The sequence below is a fragment of the Polychytrium aggregatum genome (assembly GCF_025602895.1).
Source record: "Polychytrium aggregatum strain JEL109 chromosome Unknown BJ171scaffold_6, whole genome shotgun sequence".
Taxonomy (NCBI): Eukaryota; Fungi; Chytridiomycota; class Chytridiomycetes; order Polychytriales; genus Polychytrium; species Polychytrium aggregatum.
Genome location: NW_026516208.1, coordinates 262,264 through 283,987, shown reverse-complemented (window position 1 = coordinate 283,987; position 21,724 = coordinate 262,264). Strand labels below are relative to the sequence as shown.

At 57.8% G+C, this 21,724-nt stretch overlaps 8 protein-coding genes and 1 non-coding gene across 9 annotated transcripts; 6 read left to right on the top strand and 3 right to left on the bottom strand.

Annotated features, from left to right (window-relative positions):
* The first annotated feature begins 139 nt into the window (after window positions 1–139).
* Window positions 140–1,611, top strand: BJ171DRAFT_491612 (uncharacterized protein). Its single transcript, XM_053109748.1, has 3 exons — window positions 140–306; window positions 559–881; window positions 1,067–1,611. Exons 1-3 carry the CDS (start codon window positions 227–229, stop codon window positions 1,435–1,437), a joined length of 774 nt encoding a protein of 257 aa, XP_052969903.1. The 5' UTR covers window positions 140–226; the 3' UTR covers window positions 1,438–1,611.
* Window positions 1,612–3,794, bottom strand: BJ171DRAFT_491607 (uncharacterized protein). The gene is made up of 5 exons (XM_053109747.1): window positions 3,545–3,794; window positions 3,229–3,378; window positions 2,678–2,990; window positions 2,415–2,522; window positions 1,612–1,913 (listed from the first exon to the last, which is right to left on the bottom strand). Exons 1-5 carry the CDS (start codon window positions 3,760–3,762, stop codon window positions 1,896–1,898), a joined length of 807 nt encoding a protein of 268 aa, XP_052969902.1. The 5' UTR covers window positions 3,763–3,794; the 3' UTR covers window positions 1,612–1,895.
* A 293-nt stretch (window positions 3,795–4,087) lies between these two features.
* Window positions 4,088–4,160, top strand: BJ171DRAFT_t68. The gene has a single exon. It is a non-coding gene; the product is annotated as a tRNA-Arg (tRNA).
* Window positions 4,161–4,495: 335 nt separating this feature from the next.
* Window positions 4,496–6,916, top strand: BJ171DRAFT_255735 (uncharacterized protein). The gene is made up of 3 exons (XM_053106729.1): window positions 4,496–5,087; window positions 5,241–5,531; window positions 5,783–6,916. The coding sequence occupies exons 1-3, from the start codon at window positions 4,634–4,636 to the stop codon at window positions 6,427–6,429; spliced, it is 1,392 nt and encodes a 463-aa protein (XP_052969901.1). The 5' UTR covers window positions 4,496–4,633; the 3' UTR covers window positions 6,430–6,916.
* A 34-nt stretch (window positions 6,917–6,950) lies between these two features.
* BJ171DRAFT_491604 (anaphase-promoting complex subunit 5-domain-containing protein) lies at window positions 6,951–12,394 on the top strand. The gene is made up of 18 exons (XM_053109746.1): window positions 6,951–7,316; window positions 7,475–7,576; window positions 7,755–7,856; window positions 8,064–8,078; window positions 8,194–8,365; window positions 8,595–8,651; window positions 8,807–8,897; window positions 9,010–9,090; window positions 9,208–9,216; window positions 9,328–9,403; window positions 9,541–9,608; window positions 9,699–9,855; window positions 9,979–10,108; window positions 10,253–10,544; window positions 10,690–10,816; window positions 11,008–11,112; window positions 11,312–11,804; window positions 11,963–12,394. The coding sequence occupies exons 1-18, from the start codon at window positions 7,038–7,040 to the stop codon at window positions 12,157–12,159; spliced, it is 2,553 nt and encodes an 850-aa protein (XP_052969900.1). The 5' UTR covers window positions 6,951–7,037; the 3' UTR covers window positions 12,160–12,394.
* BJ171DRAFT_255699 (uncharacterized protein) lies at window positions 11,963–13,792 on the bottom strand (the record flags this gene model as incomplete). Its single annotated transcript, XM_053106728.1, has 4 exons — window positions 11,963–12,309; window positions 12,447–12,756; window positions 12,899–13,093; window positions 13,336–13,792. Coding segments are annotated over 4 exons (1,038 nt in total), but the record flags the coding sequence as incomplete, so codon positions are not given.
* Window positions 13,793–13,919: 127 nt separating this feature from the next.
* BJ171DRAFT_491599 (uncharacterized protein) lies at window positions 13,920–16,423 on the top strand. Its single transcript, XM_053109745.1, has one exon. It carries the CDS (start codon window positions 14,272–14,274, stop codon window positions 15,973–15,975), a length of 1,704 nt encoding a protein of 567 aa, XP_052969898.1. The 5' UTR covers window positions 13,920–14,271; the 3' UTR covers window positions 15,976–16,423.
* A 264-nt stretch (window positions 16,424–16,687) lies between these two features.
* On the top strand, window positions 16,688–18,936 carry BJ171DRAFT_491598 (Alpha/Beta hydrolase protein). The gene is made up of 4 exons (XM_053109744.1): window positions 16,688–17,400; window positions 17,616–18,031; window positions 18,254–18,423; window positions 18,544–18,936. The coding sequence occupies exons 1-4, from the start codon at window positions 16,697–16,699 to the stop codon at window positions 18,895–18,897; spliced, it is 1,644 nt and encodes a 547-aa protein (XP_052969897.1). The 5' UTR covers window positions 16,688–16,696; the 3' UTR covers window positions 18,898–18,936.
* A 448-nt stretch (window positions 18,937–19,384) lies between these two features.
* BJ171DRAFT_255674 (cyclic nucleotide-binding-like protein) lies at window positions 19,385–21,115 on the bottom strand. The gene is made up of 5 exons (XM_053106727.1): window positions 20,580–21,115; window positions 20,401–20,494; window positions 20,127–20,298; window positions 19,873–20,004; window positions 19,385–19,762 (listed from the first exon to the last, which is right to left on the bottom strand). The coding sequence occupies exons 1-5, from the start codon at window positions 20,954–20,956 to the stop codon at window positions 19,428–19,430; spliced, it is 1,110 nt and encodes a 369-aa protein (XP_052969896.1). The 5' UTR covers window positions 20,957–21,115; the 3' UTR covers window positions 19,385–19,427.
* Between the last annotated feature and the right edge of the window lie 609 nt (window positions 21,116–21,724).

Here is a 21,724-nt window from a genome sequence, read left to right as displayed (position 1 = left end):
CTTTCCATGACGCCAGCGCAGATCCGAGGCCTCCATGCTCCTCTTCCAGCCAGACGGGTGGCTGGGGCAAATGGAGCAACCTTCCGGGGTGGCCTGGCTCACAAGCAGCAGCCCCTCGTCTTTCCCGCCCCCACCGGCCTGCCAGCCTCGCCTCGCTCCTCTGTCTCCATCTGCCCCCCCCCTTCTGCCAACTCCACAACTCTGATCGTCGTCTCACTCGCCAGCAATGTCCCGCCCCCGAGCCACCAAGGTCAACTCTGTCTCCATCACGCTGTGCCAGGACATCTTCAATGAGATCTCGAACCTGTAAGCTTCGCCGCCTGCCTCGACATCTCAACAGCCTTCGATCCCTTTGAGCTGCTTCACAATCGGCAGCTCCGTACCCGACCTCCTTTTCGCTCACTTTAGCCCTCCTCCGTCGTCCGTCCGGCATGCTTGATTTGTCTTCCGTTTGAGAGTGGATTTCTTGACCCTGCCAGAGCTGCTGCTGCCAGAATTGCCGTTGGATAACCTCGTATCATGACGCCACCATATGCTGCCATCGACTCATACTTCCAGGATCGGCCCGATTGCCCAGCGCCTGGCTCTCGACACCAAGATCGGCGACCAGCACATCAGCAAGGACCTGATGCTCCTCGGTAAGAAGGAGCTCGCCTCTGCCAACAACATCAAGATCGAGACCTTCAACATCAAGCTCGTCGAGATGCCCATCCAAGACGGATTCATCCTGGTCAAGATCCGCGAAGTCGACGTCGATGTCTCGCTCGACCTCGAGGCCGTCGGCGCCTCGCTTGGAAAGGTCTGGATCGACATTGACCTCAACATCGATGCCAAAGTCCGATTCAGTGAAACCGATGGCAAGCTCAAGACCGACGTCTTTGGTACGTAGGTGGCCTCAGCAGACAACGGCCTTATCGATCCGGGGGTGCAATCCCGGCCGTGGTGATTACATCTCACGATGCTGTTGCGCTGAAGCCCAAGGCTACAACCTCGAACTGTCAGTCCCGGCATGATCGGCTTTTGCGACGCACCGGCCTGACCCTGGTTTTGACAAACTCGCTCTCAGACGTTGCCATCAACATCGCCAACTTTGACGCCAAGATCGGCTCGGGCTTCACCGGCAAGATTCTCTCCACGGCCATTGACTTTGTTGAAAACGTTGTCAAGTCGCAGATCTCTTCGGCCCTGACCCAGCCCATTGACGAGGCCCTCACCAGCGGCCTCGACTCGGTCCTGGGCCGGGATCTGGACGTTGCCGGCAACGTGTCCACCGTCTTCTACCGCCTCAATGTCGACTTCAATGGCAACCCTGTGATTACCGCGGCCAAGGGCGTCGAGATCTTCGTTGCCATCGACAGCGTGGTCAGCAAGGATGGCCCCATCGGCGGTGCTCCTGCGGCTGCTGGTACCCCTGGTCCCACTCCCATGTCTCCCTAATCTGGATCATTTGGACCCAAGCCTCTGTTGATGCCATGTCCTTCTTGCCATTCCACTCCTCTCCTCCAGCCCCTGGCCCCTCTGCTCTTGGGCGAGTGGACTAGCTCGGTCTCGCTTGGTTTGGTTTGAGCCGGTCAATGAAGCACAATATGAGAGACTGAACATGAATCGGGGTACCGTGGGCGACAACTGTTTCATTTTCTTCACTGCCAGTGACTGACGCCCATGGGACATCCCAGAAGAAGAGGGGGCGGACAGCAGTGATGGAAGCGAGCGGAAAATAGGAGGGGAGAGCGACACGCAGCTCGATCTAGGGATTTACGAGCAACCGGCGAGTAATACGAGTATCGAAATGAGAGGGGTGCCATCCCAGGGCTATAGGTAACCAGGTCAAAGGGGCAAAGCCGTGTCATGAGGTCGGCCGAGATGCACCGCAGCTCGACAACGTATGATGGCGCTCATCCGAGGAGAGCCACCTGCTGATCCACGCAGCGCGAAGCGATTGCGAGGGCGGGTCAGGGATTGCCCATGGGGTGGGGGCCAATTCATCATTTCGACCACCATCACATCGCAAGTTCCAGCCGCCGGGAGTGTTGCGGGTTGTGGATTTGGCACGTTGACCGAGGCAGCCGATGGAGTGCAGAAAGTGAGCAGAGAATGCGTCAGTCGCAGGTCAAATGTGGGTGCACATGAACAGTCGAATCAGCCTTTATTTCCAGCCGCCGGCAGAATAGCACCGCACGAACGGCACTGCACTCATAATACCCTCTCTACTCAGGCACGAGGCCAAACCACAAAATAGCTCCACAGCAAGGTGCAAAGTCTAGCTCTTTGCAGATCCTCCTCCGTCCCTCATCGGCCTGACCGAGCGACACAGTCGAGGCCCGATGTGTTGGAGGGAGGCGTCTCCCACGAACGCGCCCCAGCGAAACCAAGAAAAATTAACCCAAAAGAGCATCGGATTTGCGGTAACGAACCCTTCCGTTGCGGCCGTTGCGCTTCAGGGCGCGATAGCCCACAAATCCAACGCCGGCAAAGACGGCAACGCCGCCAATGACAGCAAAGCTGCTCCAGCCGGACGAGGTCTACAGGAACAGCGGAATGCGCTAGTCAGTGGCCGACCAGACTCAGAGCGGATGCCACAAGAACAAACATGCATCGCAGACTGTTGTTTCAGATATACGAGAGCAGCGGCGGTTCGCCGGACGACATCCGCTCAATGGATCAGGAGGCTATTTACCTGGGTGGTGTTGGCAGAGCCGCTGTTGTTGTTCTCGGCAACGAAGGACTTGTCAGCAGTCGAGGCCTGGGCCTGAGTAGCAGAAGCCAAGGGAGCGGCAGCGGACTTGGGGGCATCGGTGACAGCCTCGAGCTGCTGGGGAGCGGGAGCCGAGGGCAAGAGGGCGGCGGTGGAAGTGGCACGAGCGGCAGCAGCGGCGGCCGAGGAGGAAACAGCAGCGTCGTAGCTGCTGACCTGCTTCTTAATGTATCTCAACAGAACCTCGGGCTCATCGTCGTCGGGATATTCGCCCTGGAGAAGGCCGTCGCGGTAGCTGTTCGAATCGAGCATCAAGTCGTCAGCCCAACGGGCCAGCCACATTGCCATCGCACCGGATGAATGAGCGAATGTGTTTTCGGTCACAGATCAATGCAGTTCATCAAGATCCCAAGACGACGTGTGGACGAAAGCAGATTGCTCAACAGCGTCGTCGGCAATGTTCAGTCACTGCACTGCCAGCAGTGCCCTCAAGCAAGTCACAGCCGCAGGGGCGAGGTTGGGTGAGCACTTACAAGAGGACAGTGGGATAGCCGGCAATGTTGTATTGGACCGTGCAGAAGGGCTCGTCGATGCTGCACTCGACCTTGAACATCTGGAAGTTGCCCTTGTCGATGCCCTGGGCCTTGACGGCCTTCTGGACCTCGAGCCACTTGGGAGTGAATCTGTCGAGAAGGAGCGACTCGGGTCAACGACCGAGACTTTGGTCGAATCGATCTGGCTCCGGACCCACAACAAGCCTCGCCAGACAGGACATAAAGGCAGAGAGAGGACCGTAATTTGGTCTGCTGCTGTCGACGCCGCTGCTGTGGACGCCGCTGGGCTGCTTACCGCTGGGTGAAAGCGCACCACTTGGCGCCGAACATCAGAGCAGTAATGCCCTTGCCGTTGTGGAGGGTGGCATTGACCTTGTCATGGTCGATAAAGTCGATTTCCAGGTCGGCGGCCTCGGCGGCGGACTTGCGCGACTCCTTTTCCTCGGTGCTGAGGGCCAGCGAGCAGGTGGCGGCGATGAGGGCCACCAGAAGCACGAGCAGGTTGAATCGCATGATGGGCTGAGTGTCTCGGGAGGAAGCGGCGATGGAGGGCAAACGATGACGAGGAGACACCGGCCCAAAAAAGACCAACGACGACGGCGTGCCCAGCGAGGAGGGCCGAGAGCGGCCGAGAGCGGCCGAGAGCGGCCGAGAGCAGCCGAGACGGCCCTCGCCACCGCCAGCCAATCGCCGCGGGCGGCGGTGCGCCCTTGTGTCGGCGCAGCCACGCTCCGCCCCAGCGCGTCTGTGCCACGGACAGTGTGGCACGCGTCGTACCAACAACCCTGTGTCCTGCGGCACGATCAGGGTGCGCGCGGGAGACCGCCGATCTGTGACAGCCCGTGTAGCCCAATGGATAAGGCGTTGCCCTCCTAAGGCAAAGATTGCGAGTTCGAGTCTCGTCTCGGGTACATTTTAAACTTTTGGAGCAGCGTCCGTGTCTGTGTCGTTGCATTTGTTATTGCATTTGTTATTGCATTTGTTATCGCATCTGCTATTGCATGCGGCAGAGTGTCGCCGCGGTTTGCGCTGTTGTCCCTGGGCTGTCGTTCGGCGTGCAGGCCCACACCATCCAGCCGGGACTGTTGCGCCCGTCGTCCCGAAATAGCAATCCGCGCGTTGCGTCGTCCCCCCACCGCGGCGCCTCGGCAGTCCTTCTTGTCGCTCACCCAGAGCAGCTTTTCGTCTGTCGCCTGCCTCGTCCAGAACAACCTCTCGACAACGGCTGCTGCCCAAGCCCCGGCTGACCAGCAGACCCCAAACACAGTCTCGCCAGCTGCTGCTGCTCCTGGCACATCGGCACTGCCCTGGCCGTGTGACCCTCTTGCTTCTCTGCCTGTCGCATCAACATCGCATCAGCATCGCCTCAGCATCGCATTTCGCCATGAGCACCCTCAATGTCGTCTACCAGTCTGTGGGCTGCTACCAAGACGCAGCCCAGCTCCTGTCGGTCAGCTTCGGCCTGCTCTCCCAGATGCAGGCCCAGTTCCCCTCGGCCACCTCGTCCATCCAGGCCTGTGTGTCGGCCTGCGATGCTCACTCGGTTCTGCTGTGTGCCATCTCGGGATCGCCGTTCGGCACTCTCTGCGTCGGATCCAGGGATCTCCCTTCCGCAGACTCCTGGAAGACCTTTACCAAGGCAAGCTCGCCCTCTGTCTGTAACACTGCCTGTCCTGTTCCAAACGGATGCGGCGGCAGCCAGAACTCAGTCGACTGGTCGTCGCTCTATCTCGTCGGCGCCGGCAACACATCGATGGTCATCCCAGACACCTCGTCCAGAGCAGTTGCACCCGTCGAAGCCCAGAAAAAGTTCAACCAGACAACGTTCACCGACGTAGGTCTGTATCTCGGAGATGGCCCCCAGTCTGTACGCCGAACCTGCATCCGGGCTGCATCTCTGCCTCGGCAGTGCCTTGACCTGTCCCGACCTTTGCCATGACGGCACCACGACAGCACACGGCTTCTCACCGCCTGCCTCTGCCCAAACCCAGGCTGCTACAATGTCGACTACAGCAGCAACAGCTCGTCGATCGACATGATCATCGGTGACACCACCCCCGAGGACTGTTTGGCCCTATGTCTTGACAGCAACTACTACGCATGCGGCATCGCAGCCGGCAACCGCTACTGCTACTCGTTCTCGCAAGCCCACTTCAACGGTCTGGCAAAGCTGTCTTCTTCAAGCTGCAATGCTCCCTGTCGGCGGTCCCCGCACACTTCGTTCATCCATGGCTGTGGCGGCATCGCTGTCGATCAAGTCATGATGGATGTGTATCTCCAAGGTGCGAGTCAATCTCCTCTTTCGTTGTTGCTTGCACTTCACGCTCAATCAAGTGCAAGTGCAAATGCCCAGTGCCTCACTCTGTTGCCACCCGAACCTGCCTCTCGGCACTTGGGACCTGCCCTTCTGGCTCGCCGGGGCGGCTTTTTGATGTCGCATCATTCATTTCTTGCCTGCCTTGACATGATTTTGAATACTCACCATTCTGCCGCTGCACAACTCCCACATGCATGCTCGACTCGGCTCTTCCAGGCAATGTCTCGCTTTCCAGCGCGCCTCCCACACCCACAGCTGCAATCTCGCCGACGCCGACACAACCAGCCACCGCTCCCGGACCAAGCCCTTCTGGAGCCTCACCTGCATGGCCCCTCATTCTCGGCGTCTCCCTCGCTGCTGCTGCCGTCATTGCCGGCGTGTCGCTTGTCGTTTATCGCCGACGCCGAAAGTCAGCCAACACGATCGGCAGAGTAGTGAGCGACACCGAATCGACCCGAGGCCTCACCACGCAAGGCTCGGTCGAATCAATCCAGCTTCCCGACATTGCGTACGAGTCGCAGACCCTGCGTCGCGAGATTGTACGATCAGCCCTCGACAAGGAGGATGTGCCTGCCGACATCCATCCGCCTGAGCGCGAAGACTGGTGGCAAAAGATCGATGTGGCTCTGCGCAGAACCAAGAGCGTCACCAGCCGCCCCGGCTCGCCTGCCAACTTTGTGGCATCCAAGGGTCGCCAGAGCACCGTCTCTTCGACCTCGGGCTCCAGGCTCTTTGGCTTCACCAACTGGAGCCAAGCCGGCTCCGATGTGCCTGATGTGCCCCGGCTCCCCACCCCTCTGCCGGGAGATCGAGGCAACCAACCTGGTCGCCAAGGCTCGCCAGCGCCGGAGAGGCCGCAGTGAAGAGCGAGAGTGCGTCTGCTATGTATGGCCCGAGCTCTAGACCGGCTCGCATGCATGCCACAAGCACCCGGGCATCTCCAGACCGCTCCCATGAACTGTGCGAATGCCTCTGCCTTGCGCACCATACCCTCAGTTCCGCGGACCCAATGGCCCCCAGGCTTTCCAGGCACGACTCGTTCGTGGGATGGTCCTCTTGGATGTGCCTGTCTTTATTCTGTCTTGTTTTCCGTTTTGATTCCATCCCTCACACTCCCTCGTCGCCAACCTGTCTGTACCGCCGCAATTGCGCTTCGGTCTCCTGATCTTTCTGTGCATTGTCTATCAGTGCAACTCTGGCTGGGGCTGTTGGTCCAGCCCAGCCCAGGGCCTTGATTGCACCCATCTTTGAATCTCGACTGCTCCTCCCCTCTTTGCCATGTGTCTGGCGCCCTGTCTCGTGGCCCAAGTCGGATCTAACAAATTGAAATAGAACATCTATATCTCTGGGCTTGGCCGCATGTTACAGCGTATCCAGTGATCCTCTTATGCTCGCTGTCCGGCTGCGTCGCTGCTGATCAAGCGGTTCGCGTTGGGCTGGCGATCATCTGCTCTTCTGCTCTTCTCGATTCATGGTTCCATCTCCCCGCGTCCATCTCCCTGGTGTCTGTCCCGCTCTTGCTGAAACGTCCCGTCCCCAATCTGCGCATATTCTATCCGCCTCCACCTCAATCCCAGCCGATCGAGCCATGCCCACCACGCGGCCTCCACAACGGCTCTATACGAGGTTTCTAACCCCTCACAAGATCACCGTGATGTTTCTGATCGAGCAGTTCAACTTTTTCCGTCTGCAGCCTGACCAGCTCGGAGCCATGCTGCCGATCATCGAAAAGGAGGTGCATGCGCTCGAGGTATCTGTGCCTGCTCTCTGTCGACCAGCCACTTTGCCATCACCATCGCCATCGCTCCCGCAGCCTCGGTCGCAGCATCCGATCCGTCGCATCCCGGACGCTGGCTCTGCATACCTCTCTCCATCATCTCTAACAGCACTGAACTTGAATCGATCCAGTCCGATCTGATCAATGTCTCGGTCGAGCCGGCGCTGAGCGAGTTTTTGGACCGCATTCGCATGCGGTGTTCGCCCGAGATAGCCGCCTCTATCGACGACAAGGCAAGCGGGTCTGCAGCAGGTTATTCGCAGTCACAATGTCTCCAGGCGCTTTAATGTCGCCGGACCGACGACCGAGATCATCGGTATTGGTGTGAGCTGCTCGTTGCGAGGGGCACTGACCATCGTCTGGTGTCTGGCGGCGATCTGATGTTCTCCCTCTCCACTTCCAATCCGCCAGCTTGCCGAGATCGAAAGTCCCGATGATCTGTTTGCGATATTCGAAAAGTTCCAGGCGCTGTACCAGCCCAGTCTGGATACCGAAAACGAGCTGTCGCAATCGGCATGTATCCGAGGAGCGGGCGGCATGAGCAGCACTGACATCGACCCTCAGCTCGATAGTGGACGAGTGGATTATCGCCAGCCTCGCCATCGCCCAAGGGGATAGACAGTTTCTCGGTCCATACGGGCTGCGATCCTGCTGCTGACCCTGCATCTGCCTCCCTCCATGTCTGCTCTCTCATTGGCCTCATGCAATTCGATCTCCCAGGAGCTCAGTCCCATGGTACTTTCAGCATCTCGCCGGCTGCCCATTCCTCCTCGATGCTCCCGATTCGAGTTGGATGGATATACGCTCCACTCATTGCGATGCGGCTCTAACGATTGCTGGATCGGCTCAGGACGGCAACTCTGCAGTCGGCCTCTACGTCCGCCAGGCTTGCCTCGAATTTCGGGAGATGGGCTTTGAACAAGTCGTGCCCTTTTTTGATTCATTCATGGCCTACAAGACCTCCTCGGCTGCGACTGGGGCAAGTTGGCCCAGCGGCATGGCGAAACAGTGTCCTCCTTCAGGTACTTCTGTGCTGCGAGCTAGAAATAAGGCTGTCCCGGGCCGCTTCCGGCGTCGATTCGGTGCATCTTGCGATTGCCCGGGTTGGACTGACACCTCGAACAGCACCCGTGCTAACGGATCTCTTGGTTTTGCAATCCGCGTCCATGTCGGCGGTGTCCCCGGCTCGATCCGCATGTTGGGAATGCTTGTTTGCTTGCATCGCGGGCAATTGGATCGGGTTGATAAAAGTCATTAGCGTCAACGACGAAGATTTGCTGTTGCAACAGCAACTCTCGCTCCTGCTGCGTGAGTGCCGTCTCTGAATCATTGCCGGATCAAGTTCCCACGCGATACAACCACGGCTCCCTCGTCCCTGCCCACCCATCCGATCCCATCCCCTCTGCCACGATCAGCCCCATGCACAGCGATAACCCAACTCTTCGCCTTTCATATTCAACCAGGATATGGCCCCACGGCATCGCACAGCGTTCAGAGTCGAATTGCTTTGGTCCATCGCAGTGCACCCGAAAACGTCCGCATCCATTTCGTCAAGTAGGCTGACTATCCCATGTGTGCCAGAGATGCTGTTGCTTGAACAGTCGCCGCTTATGAGACACACTACCGAGGAGCCGTTAGTGATCCATCTTGTGGTGCATGCCCGCAGCTATCTCAAGTGCGTCTGCAGCCGAGAGTTCCAGGGGGCGCTGGACAATCTTCATCGCTTCTTCGACCTCTGGATGATCAGGTAAGCGGCTGGTCTCGTTGTCCTTCATGGCTACATACAATCTTCCAGTCCCTCGCGCGGCAATCCATAGGATAAATCTGACATGTCGCTGCCATTGATGCACCGAAACCCCCCAAGCGAACCGAGGTAAGCCGACGCCTTCGATGGCACCCGCGAGTCGTCAAACCATCGCAATCCAGGATGGCATCAGTCTTCTGCCCTGGCTGCTTTGCTCACAGACCTCTCCCACCAACTTAGACCCATGTACCATTATGCGCTGCTTCATCTGGCGCTGCTCTACTACCGCTTCGAGTGTCCAGGCGAAGCGCTGGCGGTGCGTTTCGAGTACTCTGCCGTTGTCCGAGTCTGCAATCCTATCTCTAATCCTGCGACCCAGCCTCGCATTGACAAGACCGATACTGACTGCACCGGCGACAATCCTCTTGACTCGCGGTTGTGATGCACAAATAGGCCGTCAACAGCGCCATTGTCGCGGCCCAGGAGCTGAAAGACGAGGAAGGTCTCGACTATGCGGTCAAGTATGTGGCAAGCACTCCATGTCGGAGCCGCGCTCAACACTGTCACATATGTCACCGTGGCTGGGAGTATTGACTTGACTCTTTTGGCAGCTGGAAGCAGGCTCTGATCGATCGATACCCGGAAATCAGCCCTACGAGCCAACGCACGGTTACCGAACGACCTGCCGACACAGCCGGCACCAAAGGCGCCCTGCCTGTCACGCAGATATCCCAGACCCTGCGAAACATCCAAACCGATCTGATGGGCGTACGTCGCCACCAGCTGCCCATCGCACTTTGGCTCGATCAGGGTTTGGGATGGCAGCTCCAAACCTTCGCCTCGCCAGTTTGTTTGTCTCATTATTGATTGCGATGATCTTGCATCCGCCAGGCTGCCTCGCCAGAGTCGACATTCCAGCATCTCCAACAAGCCTCTGAGTTCATGTACTCGCAGGAGACCCGGAACGCAGCCATCGAGTCGGCATATCGTCTCACCTCGGCAACCGCATGGGACATTTATGGTACGTTCTTGGGCAAGCGCTGACGAGGCTTGAGCGGCTTGGAGCATGCACAGGAACAAATGGATCCATCGGTCGACCGCTCAGCACGATCTTCGCTGTGCCAAGTTTCTCGGGCTCACAGCAGACAACGGCTTGTGGTTTCAGGCTTCAACAAAGTAGCGCATCAGCACAGCGAGCAGTCGCGACTCTTGTCGGATGATTCGGGAAGTTCGCTCTCCCTCTCGGACCTTGACCCCAACCACGAGTTGTCGATATGCCGACATGCACTCCATCTAGCCGCGCAAGGCGACGTTCACGGTGCATGCGAGTTTCTTTCCAAGCAGTACAAGCAATCCAGGGCCTCTGCAGACAAGCAGCAGCCTCTTGCCGCCAGCAGGCGCTCCAAAACAATCGAGCGCTGTCTGGAAGGGCTACTCTTCAATGACTGTCTGCGCAGGTGCGTGTCGATGGCAACTAGAGCAGTGACATAGCCGTGCCCATACGCCGCTCCGACGTGCAGCGCCGATAGATGGCGATGCTCTTGGCCATGCCCATCGCGAGCACAGATTCCCTCAACTCATCCGTGCTGCCACTCGTTTCAGGAACAACCTCGATGGAGCCAAACAGCATCAGTTGGCCCAGGCTTCGTGGGCAGAGACACGCGAGGACGGCATGGACTGCAGATTCCAAGAGGCACGGCTGCTTCAGGCGAACGGCAAATGGACCGAGGTATGTACGAGTCCTGTACCAGGATTTCCATCTGCTGGACGCTGTTGCGTCGCTCGCATAGCCCTGTTCGAATGCTTGGCTATCGACTCGACAGCATCCAGGGAGACTGTGCCTCGGTCTGCTGTGGCATTCCGATGCCCTGGGCCTATGCGCGGCAATCTAACAGTCAGTCTGCGTTTGCAAATCCACAGGCCTTTTCGGTGTTGTCCGAGCTTCTTGAGGAAGTCAGCGATCCGCGGCGATCCGACCGCATCATGGCTATTCCGTACCTACTGGAGATCTCCAAAATGTTCATTGTATGTCCAGCTGCTACCCTCTTGGGGCATCGCCGTTCCGTGTGCCTTTGTGTCAGCTCGCATGCAGCTTGAGCGGCAACATGCCCATCCGCATTTGATTGCATGGGCCATTGGAACACGGTCGGCTCGGCGGTCTGCTCACCCTTCCGCATCATGGATTTCTCCTCTTCGCATCTATTTGGCACCGTTTCGAATGCAGCAAACCAGCAACATTCCCTCGGCAATTCCGCTCATCCTCACCTCGCTCAAGCTGGCGGAGCACTACTCGTATCATGATTACAAACTCAGGGCGCTCATCCAGCTTGCCGACGCACTCCGATGCTTCTCTTCGGTCGAGCGAGCGTTGTGGATCATCGGCCAGGTTCTAGACCAGATCTATGGTGTCAGCGATCTCGAAGTCATTGCCGAGGCATTCTTCGTGTCCGCAAAGTGCCTGATCCAAACGGCCACAGATGCTCGCGACACAGTCCCGTCCGGTGGCGAAGATTGGGATCGACTGAGCGAAGATTCGTTCGAAATCTCATTTCCAGACAGCGACAACGATGGCGACGATGATGCCGAGGGGGACACACATCCTCCGCCCCCGACCAAGCCTCCGAGTCTCAGTGCATCGTGGGGATCTGGCGCTCAACAAGTGCGCCCCGCCGAGAGGCTTGGGATCGCTTTGGAGCATCTGACTCGATCACTTGCCGGTATGGTGGCGCGGCACAAGACAATAGGCAGCTGCAGGGATTCTACCGACGAGCCCAGCGGGCAGTCACCGGCTGGGAATCGACAACCATGGGTTGGGGATCGACGATCGTTGATTGTTTGCTCGGGACTAACGCTTTGTCCTCGCTCGTCCGCCTAGCATACCGCAAACTCCGGTGGACCAGCTCGATTCTGCAAGTGCTGCACCTCCAAGCATGTCTTCACAACCGACTGGGACAGACCGAGGCTCGGGACGCGGTCGCGCAGGAGTATTTGGATCTGACGACGCCGCAGACCGACATGCCACAAACGAAAAGGCCCAGCACGACATCGTCCAAGCGGATGAAGGTCAAATGAAGTTCATTGGCGCTTGTGCTGACGAACGTGCTTATGTATTGGAGGGGCATTGGGAGGCCCAGCGACGATGGCCATCACACTGTCCCGCCGTTGGCCTCGTTTCTCGCCAGCAGACCATATTTCGATATCCATCCGACCGTGATGACGAATCTGAGAAATATAAACGAGAGTCGAGTTGAGGCAACATGCCCGATCGGTGACAGTGCCGTTGGCGCACATCTCCACCCCCAGCATGGCCAGAGCCGAGGCTGGATGGAGTGGGACAGTCCACATGAGCGAGTACATACCCGATGACGTAGGCATAAAACAGGTACTGCACGAAAAAGAGATGCTCGCGGTTCCAAAAGAAGTTGCCGTGTTTCCAGAGCCATCCGCCGCACAGGGCAAATCCGATCGTGACGCACAGGACCAGAGCCACCAAGGTGCCCATCGGGAACTGGATGGCGACGCCGCCGATGGTGATGCCGTAAGTGAGGACAGCGAGCACCCACGATATCTTCTCTGTGAGAGACTTGAAGGGTGGGGCGCGAGTGTTTCTGTAGACATAGAGCTGTGCCAGTGATACCAGCACCCCGCCGATGGCGTACATATAGTGACCTGGTGGCGAGCCGTGAGTCACCAGAGCTGCCCGGGTTTACGACAGCGTGCATTTGACACCAGCATCGACATGGGCCGGATTCCGCCGTCGCTGCTCTGCAAAGCCACAGATTCTCCGCAGCGACAGTGTCTGGCCACATACCGATGTAGTGCTCCCAGGTGGTCCGCATCCAGACATAGATGGCATTGAGCTGCGGATACTGGGTGACCAGGTCGGGGTTGGCGGTGTTGAAGGACTGGATCGGATGCTTGAACATGCGGGCGGCCGAATGGAAGCCGGCGCCTTGCTGGTATATACTTGCGGCAACTGCGAAGAACACCAACAACCCGACTTGCGCTGGCGAACAAGCAGCAGCGGCGGTGGCGACGACGGTGTCATGGAAATCCAGGGTCAGCCACGGCGGTCTTTCTCCACCACTCGTCCTCAGAGGAGTCTGGAAAGCTGCTCAGCATGCATCGCCGCTTCCATGGTGGCAAACGACTCTGCGAGGAATGAGAGCCGGCCCAGCCCAGCCCAGCCCAGCTGCTCTGGTCCGCAGCGGCCGACAGCGATCGCATTGTCCGACCAAGAACTGTTACCTCGGCTGTCCGTCTTGGTCCCCGAGAAGAAGCCGCTTTTGAAGAGGATGAGGAGGGACATTGGGAGAGTGATCATAGGCTCAAGCAGACTAATGACATCGTCCCAGCCGTACCATCCTGGCTGGGACGAAATATCGGGCAAGTTCACGACCACAGGAATCACCACAAAGATGATGGTAAGTACGTTTGCGGCCAGAATAAGCCAGATGATCCTCTGGATATCGCGGATATCCGGGCGAGTGCCCCTTGGAAGTGCGCTCTCGACCGACTCTGCGGCATAAGTTTCACTCGAGCCCTGATTTGTCAAAGGCATGCTGTCGTCTGTGTCGTATCTGTTCATATCCAGGCTGCTACTTGAGGGGGCGTGGGTGATATGGGGTTGGCTGTGCCAAGCGAACAATGGCGCTGGAAGATTGGGGCAGGAGCATGTGGCTGTGCCGGCCAGCCCCCACTCGCGCCCTTGCCCCTGCCCTTGCCCTGTCGGTCCTCGCGCCCCTGCCCTTGCCCCCTCATGTCCCCGTGCCCGTCGCGTCTTCGCATATCGCCATTTTTGGACTGATTATGGACTGACCTCCTGGCCCGCCAATTCCACCATTTCGGGAAACATTGCGGCGCTGCGATGGCCCTGGATTTAAACCAGACCCGATCGGCGAAGCCCGACGATTACTTCGGTCGGCCCGCTCTCCGTCTGCGCGTCTATCGATGCATTGCCCCGACGAATACTGAGCCTGCCCCGCTATCCCTTTGCCAATCCTCTGCTCTCGCTGGCCCGCTGCCTCTCTGCATTTCCATTCGGTTGTCATTGCTAGTTTTGCGTCTGAATTCCTATTGCCGCAGCCCAAATTACGTTGCTCGTGTCGCTTGCGCATCGTCCCTCCATCTAGTCTTGTTGCTCCACCCACCGTCTCTCCATTCCAATTACTGCGATTCCTCGCTATGTACGCCCCCAGCCATACTTCCCCGTCATGCAAAGGCAGCTTGTCCTCTCGAGCAAGCCCCGACGGCTCAGCATCACTCAAGCCAAAGCCCGTCGTGGCCTCCAGCGACTCTGCTTGCCCGGTGGTGCTGGCGTCGCCCTCGTCGCCTTCTCACGCCGGCAATCTGGATACACCCATCTGGGTCTTCGATAGCGCGACGTCCTCGCTGCGAATAGAGCTGGTGGGAAAGCCCGGGCCCCCTTCCCAAAACGTCGGCTTCGAGCTTTGTGCATTTGCTCTTCTCAAGGCACTAAATCAGTGGTACCCGCTGTCGACGCCCGAGAACGACCCGCTGAATCCCAATTTCCTCGCGTGCCAAGACTTTATCCACTGCCTCGCCCTGTGTCTGTGCTGCCCGTCGATCCTCAAGCCGTCTGCTCTCGGCGACGAGCGCATTCCTGACATTGTGTCGCGCAACCCCATGCCGTCATCGTCGCTGCCATCCAATACTCTCGTCAGCATGCCCAGACACCAGCTCTTCAAGAGTCCCGCGAATGTCGTAGCCATGATCGTGTTTACTTTCAAGGAGGTCTCTGGCGGTGACTCCCAGGCCGCAAACCGTCCCGACCAAGGTCTCCTCCTGGAAACGCTGCGCTACGGCCTCGATCTTGTCGAGGCATTGCGGCACGGCTCCCTGAAGCACCTCGTGCCTGCCATCGCCCAGGTCTTCCGTGACTACTGGCAAGACACCGCCGGCGCGGCGGCCCTGCTCGGCGAGTCTCTGAAGCGGAATACTACAGATCTCCAGAGCGAGGACTCACATAGCCCCGCCAGCAAGCGCCTCAAGGCCTTGTCCAGTGGACCCGATGGACGGCCCACCCAGGCATCCTCGCTCTCTGGGCAAGATACCGCCCACCGTGGCACTACTGCCGCAGCGCATTCAGGCACACCTGCGCTTGAAGGCGACTCTCTGGCCAACGCCCAGCAGCTTGGCCACGAGTACCACTCTATGCTGGTGGAACGCAATCTCTTGCGCGCCGAGAACACCGACCTCCGGCAAAAGGTCGAGCAGCTCCAGGAAATCATCAAGCACTTCCAAAACCGCGACGCCGGCATCTTGGCCTCGGTCTCGATCAACGAGACTGCTAACACAAGTTCATTCCAAGACAAGTGCCATCGCGTCGGTGGCTCGATCGCAGTCGATTGTGAAAACGACCAAAGCAAGTTCGTGCAGCAAATTGCGCAGCTCAAGAAGCAAGTCGCGCTCGAACACGAGCGGCGCACCAAGCTCGAGCGCGAAGTCATGCTGCTCAAGAAGAAGATCGCCGAGCTCCTCCGAAGCAGCCAGTCGCTGCGACGAGTCACAGTCGGCAAAGAGAACCCTGCGGCGCTCTCGGGCGAGCTGCCTGTGTACTTTGAAGACCGAAGCTTCGACTCGACCATGGCCGTAGCCAGCAGTGACTCGGAGTATATCCAGTCCTTGGCTCCGAGCATTCCCATCAAGGTCGATCCTGGGGTCGGACGGCTAAAAGCCAGCGCCAGGCAGGACAACGCGGTCTACCGGGCGAAACTGACGTCGCTGGAAACAAGACTCAAGCAGCTCGAGACACACGTCTGGGTGATTGAAAGCGAAAACGCCCTTCTGCGGAGCGGAAGCGAGCAAGACAAAGTTCTGATCCGGCGCCTCTGCCACGACCTCCAGAAGCAGGCTACTGCCGCCTGACGGTGACCACAGTATCCGTCTCCCTGCCAGGGTAGATTCGATTTCGGATACACAACGGGCTGATTTAATTGAGTTGACCACACAAAGCCCAGTTTGGCGCCCTGTCCCTGTGTCTGGCTCACTGTACATGCCTCCCTCTCACATACACCGGCCAAACCTTGCGCTTGCTTTTCATCCTCTGTTTGTTTGGATATTCATAGCCGACAATGATGGTGGGCGGCCGTGGATGTGCGCAAGTGGCCTTCCTTTCTTCTCGCTTTTTTTCTCTTTGTTTTGCTTTATTTTGGGATCCTGGAGGGGAAAGGCTCTCTGATGCGGAACTGTTCGAGGGATATCCTGTTGTATCTTTACCCACTCCGGCGTGGTGCCTGCGGGGAGATCTTCGAGAGATGGCGCACCACCAAAGCATGCTTGACCATCAATACCATTGTCACATCGTTGCTCCACAAGTATCTCGTGCCGTGCTATTGTGTCTTGGTGCGGCCGCTTGGATCGGGCCTGGGCCTCGCCCACGACGCGTTTCTCCTGCAAGGGGGCGCCACAACGCGCCCGCCACACAGCCCTGCACCGCCACAAGGGACTGAGTTTCTCCGGCGGTACAATCGCGCGTCGTTGCGGATACTTGGTCGTCGCGGCCTCGGGCTTGCCTCCGGGAATTCGACATACAAAAGCTCCCACTCGACCGCTCCCTCACTCGCACACCCCCTCATCCATCGCACCAATGCCCTCACCGACCGAGAAAGATCCCGAGGCCGTCTCCCGAGACGCCGCAATCGTGCCTCCACCGTCCACCCAGCCCAGCCCGCCATCGACATGTCGGCCCTTCCCGTTGCCTTGCTCGTCGATGACCTCGAGAGAAGCGCCTCCTCCGCCAAAGCTCACCTCCTTGGTGCAAAAGCTCTCGCACTCGCTCCCGTTCGTGGTTCATCTGCTCCTGGTCTCCGTAGCGGTCCTGTCCAATTCACTCCTCGCACTCGCAGTGCATCTTGTCGACGGGCCGCTTCACCACAATTGGTCCCTGGTTACCACTCTCACCCACGCGATCGTCAAGACCACTATGTTCATGAATCCGCCGCAGGGGTTCCACTCCATCCGGTTTGTTCGCCAAACCGAGGCGATCGTCGAGGGCATCAAGGCCATATCGCGCTATCTACCTGTCTGGTTTACCGGGACGCACACCATTGCCGACGCCGAGATTGTTATCCACAATGCCGGAGCGTTTTCCAAGTTCGTCCGGGATGTCATCACTGAGGGCACTTCGAAGACAACACCGATTGAAGATCCGCTGCTGCGAACCTCACGCTCGGTCCGCGGTGAATGGATCTCCAGGAAAGATCTGGACTTTGCTGGCCAGGATCCCGCTGTTGAGTCGACCACGGCACCACTGAGTCCAGCCTCGCCAGTGATTCTGTTTGTCCACGGAGGGTAAGGCTGCTGGACATCTACGATACAGGCTTGACGAGAATGTGTGTTTTGGGGGGGGGTGCACTGGCGCTGATCGTGCACTGGCGCTTATCGTGCATCTGGCTCCCGAGTCTGCCCATCAACCTTGCCATTCGTAGATCTGTTTGTCCTTGCCATGGGGCGAACACGATCGGTGCATCCGACTGACTCGCCATATCGGCTTCTGTCCGCACCAGTGCCCATTACTTCCTATCACCGACCTCATACCGCCCCCTGACAACTTTTCTCTGCGACTCGCGCAACGCAAGCGTCTTTGCCCTGGACTACCGCAAGTCCCCAACGTTTATCTTCCCCTCAGGTCTCGAGGATGTACTTGCCGCATATTTGGCCATGTTCCCTCCCCCTGCACTCCTCTCCACCGACAGTACTTTGCAGGATTCGTGCTCGGTAGAGTTTGTCTCGGCCAGTGATAGCGGAAACGCCATTCTGGACCAGACTTGCCGCGGAGTCCACAAGCACCACAACAAGCCCTTCTACATGGTCGGAGACTCGTCAGGCGGCGGCTTGATCTTGCAGGCGCTAGCCGTTATCAAGGCGCTGGATTGGAAAATGCCCGACCGCGTTGTACTTCTCTCCCCCTTTGTGGATACAGGTAGGTTTGTCGGCTGCGGTTGTATCGGGCTCGAATCCCCGATCTCGATGGTCGAAGCCAGCTGTTCGCTCTGGGGCGGCCCAAGGGACAGCCTTGTCTTCCAAATTCGGGGCTCCTCGTGGCTCGCAACAGCCAGCGATGACCAGTACTGCGAATGATGCTCGCAATTCTTTGCTGATATCCATGGCACTCTCGATCCATTCTCGGCTGTCCTTTGCACAGGACTGGAATCAAAGAGCTGGTACCGCAATCAGCTGTCAGATTACATGACACTTGACTCTGCGGGCATCGACTGGGCTATGCGCTGCTATCGCGGCGAGGTGCCGCTCAGCAACCGCTTCCTCTCACCTCTTCTTGAAAGCTACAAAGGATATGGGCTTAAAATACTCATTGTACGTATGGCCAATGGCCTTCTTGCCACCCCGATACGCGTTCGCAGGCAGGTCGGAAGCAGCGTGTAATTATTAACATCTCTTCAAACTATATCCTGACGCTCCCGTCGGATCTTGCAGCAAGCTGGTGACTCGGAGGTCTTGACAGACGATGCCATGCGGCTCTATCAGCAAATCGTCCAGACTTCAGGAGACGAAACCACTTGCCGTTTGGAGCTATATCATGGCATGTTCCATGTGTTCCAGTGTCTGGGACATGTCGCGTCGTCGGCCACCGAGGCTCTAAAGCGGGTCGAGGAGTTCCTCAACGAGAGCGATGACGACGTTGACACTGACGTTGAAGTTGACCTCGACAACGAAGACGAGCAGACCATCTATACCGAACACTCGACATCGTCTCCATCGAAAAGCATGGTGTACCTGACGGTTGAAACGAACGGATCTGTTGCCGAGTCGACCATATCCGTGTCTTGAGATGCCTCAGTTTTGGATACGATACGATACGATACGATACGATACGATACGATACGATACGATACGATACGATACGATACGATACGATGCCATGCCATGCCTACAGCACTTTGTGAGTATTGTCTCATTCAGTGCCGTTCAGCGCCAGACCGCGCGTCAAGCACACTCTCCCCTCCCGCAGTGGCACGCCTCATTCATGTCGGGCCGATATATGACGCTCATAATATAAAGCGGTTCACCTCGCATCCGCCGCTCCATTTTGAATGGCATGCGCACACTTTATTGTTCCTTGTAATTGGAACTCCCCGAAGAACTCGAGCAGCTTCACCAAAACGGCGGTGTGGTGATTCAACGAGGCTACATTGCAATGATGCGCCGTTGGTGAACGCTGGTCGATTACAAAAGCTCTCGGGCATGATATCTGGGTGTCATTATCACTTGTAGAAGGTCTGTATCACCAGAACCCATAAAGTCCATCGCCGCTTGATGCTGCGAGCGCAACAGCGACTCGTCAGCCCAGTCGACTCAGGCTAGTATTTCCAGCGCTCCAGACGGCTCTCGTTAATTGATTGCTCGCCAAGCACAGACGACGCCGTGGCATTCGGATTCCCTGTTTTCTCCTTCATCAGCAAATCGAGTTCCTTTCGCTTGATCCGCTGCCACTTCACATTGGCGATGCGCTCGTCGTGCTTTTGCCGGACCTCGGTGTCGGTAAACATGTAATAGCGGCCCTTTGCCATGACGTTTCCAAACTTGTGGCCGCAGTCGTACACCGTGCTCATGCCGATCTCGACAGGCGACTTGCGGTGCGCGGAAACGGTGTAGTGAGAGAGGACCTTACCATTGTCCTGCTGCTCCAGGATTGCTGGGTGCACACCAAGTAGAAAAATGAGCATAATGCCATCCAGCATCCGGCCACATTGGCAGAGTGCCACAGAACGCCTCAATGCCGATATCAGCTGTAGCAGCACTCACCTTCCTCTCCAAAGTACTCGCCGCGATTCAGCTCTCCAATGACGACATTGACTCGTCGCCCACGCGTAAGGATGACTCTGGACAACATGCACTGTCCACTGCGGATGAAACAGACTTCCTTGATGGGCATGTCTGCGCTCCAAGTCAAGTGCCAAAGGCCGAATGACAAACGAGCGGCAAGGAAACGGTGGGTCAGCAGTCTTCCCAGGGTGAGTCGCCGTGCCCTTGCTTGCCCGATGGCCATCGATCCTTACTCTGCATCATGATCACTTCGCCAGGCTCGTATGTCTTGAAATTGAATGTGGAAGCCACCGACATTAGCGCAACCATCGTCCAGTCTGAAAAGATCTGCACAGACCGGAGGAAGATGACGGTTTCGTGCAATTGGCTCTTGTGGATGAACTTCATGATCCGACTGTATGGCTCCTAAGTGCAGGAGCGCGGAAATACAGCCGATCCAGACCAAATCATAAAGTCTTGTTGTCAGTGGTGGTGTTTTGGAGCAAACGGCTGGGAAACAGCACTCACCTTGTCGACAGCGACAGTGAAGCACCGGGACTGTGTCAAAATGGTGGCGGAGCGTGGTGCGCTATTGACGAGAGCCAGTTCACCGAATCCGTCTCTATGAGTAGTCGGGCCTGTTAGCTCCGTTTTAGAGAGTGTGTCGTGCTGAGAACGACGCACACCATTGCACTAGATCAACTTACCCTGGGCCAAGACGACTGACAGTGATCGTTTCACCGGTGGGTTCTTGCACCTCAACGACAACCGAGCCTTTCAAAATGACATACCACGACGTGGCTGGATCTCCCTGCTTGAACACCGCTCGGTTGGGCTCAAACTCCTGAAGGGTCAAGACCCGACACACCTCGGAGAGGATAAAGTTGGACATTCGCGAGAATGCCTTGATGCTTCGCATCACGCAAAAGATGGCTGTAACATCTTCATCGGTTCTATGGCTGGAGAGCTTCAGTAGCGCCTTCATCGCCGGCGAGTCTTCTGGAAACGGCAGCGAGGCGGGGTCGCTGTCGGGATGGGTCCATGCCTCGCCATTTGTTTGCGCGACAGTGAGATCCTTCGACATGATCTCCGAGATCGATACATGCTGTGCCGCTGACGGCCCTTCGGCTCCGGCCTCGGAACCAACTCCGTGATTTTGAAGCTGGTCAGAGAGCAAGGCCTGTTCTGCCGAGCCTGACTCACCATCGTCACCAGATTCTCCGTCGAAAGTGAGGGACTCTTGGCTGCTCGACGTCGCAGATTGCACCGACTGCTGGCGGCTGCCTGACGCTGCAGATTGCACCGACCGCTGGCGGCTGCCTGGAGATGCAGATTGCACCGAGTGCTGGCGGCTGCTTGAAGATGCAGATTGCACCGACTGCTGACGAGAGCTCGCGGCACTATGTGCAGGGCTGCTTGCCCTTGGTATACCACGTCTCCACCGCGCTGCACTCTTCTTGGACCGTGGAGCGGCCGTCTTTTTCCGAGTCGAGCTCTGTGGGCTGCTGGAGCCGCCCAAGTCGCCGGAACGGCCGCCCATTTGGCCCGTTCCCTGTGCCATCTTGTTGACATCCTCGCCGAGAGTCGCGATCGTCAGGACCTGGATCATTGGGCATTCCATCGGAAGATGGCCGTACTTGCCACACTGAAGGCACGGTGTCGAGCCAATGGCGATGGACTGCTGCGGACCCAGCATGATGCTTGAACCACTTTGACTCAAGCTGATCGTGGACCCAGCTAGAGATCCTCTCCGTCCAGATGGTGCTGGGGGAAGGGGTGCTGCTGGAGCCGATTTGAGGGACGAACGGCGAACAGCCGTGAGCGGGCGCGCCATGTCAATGGAAGGTTTTCG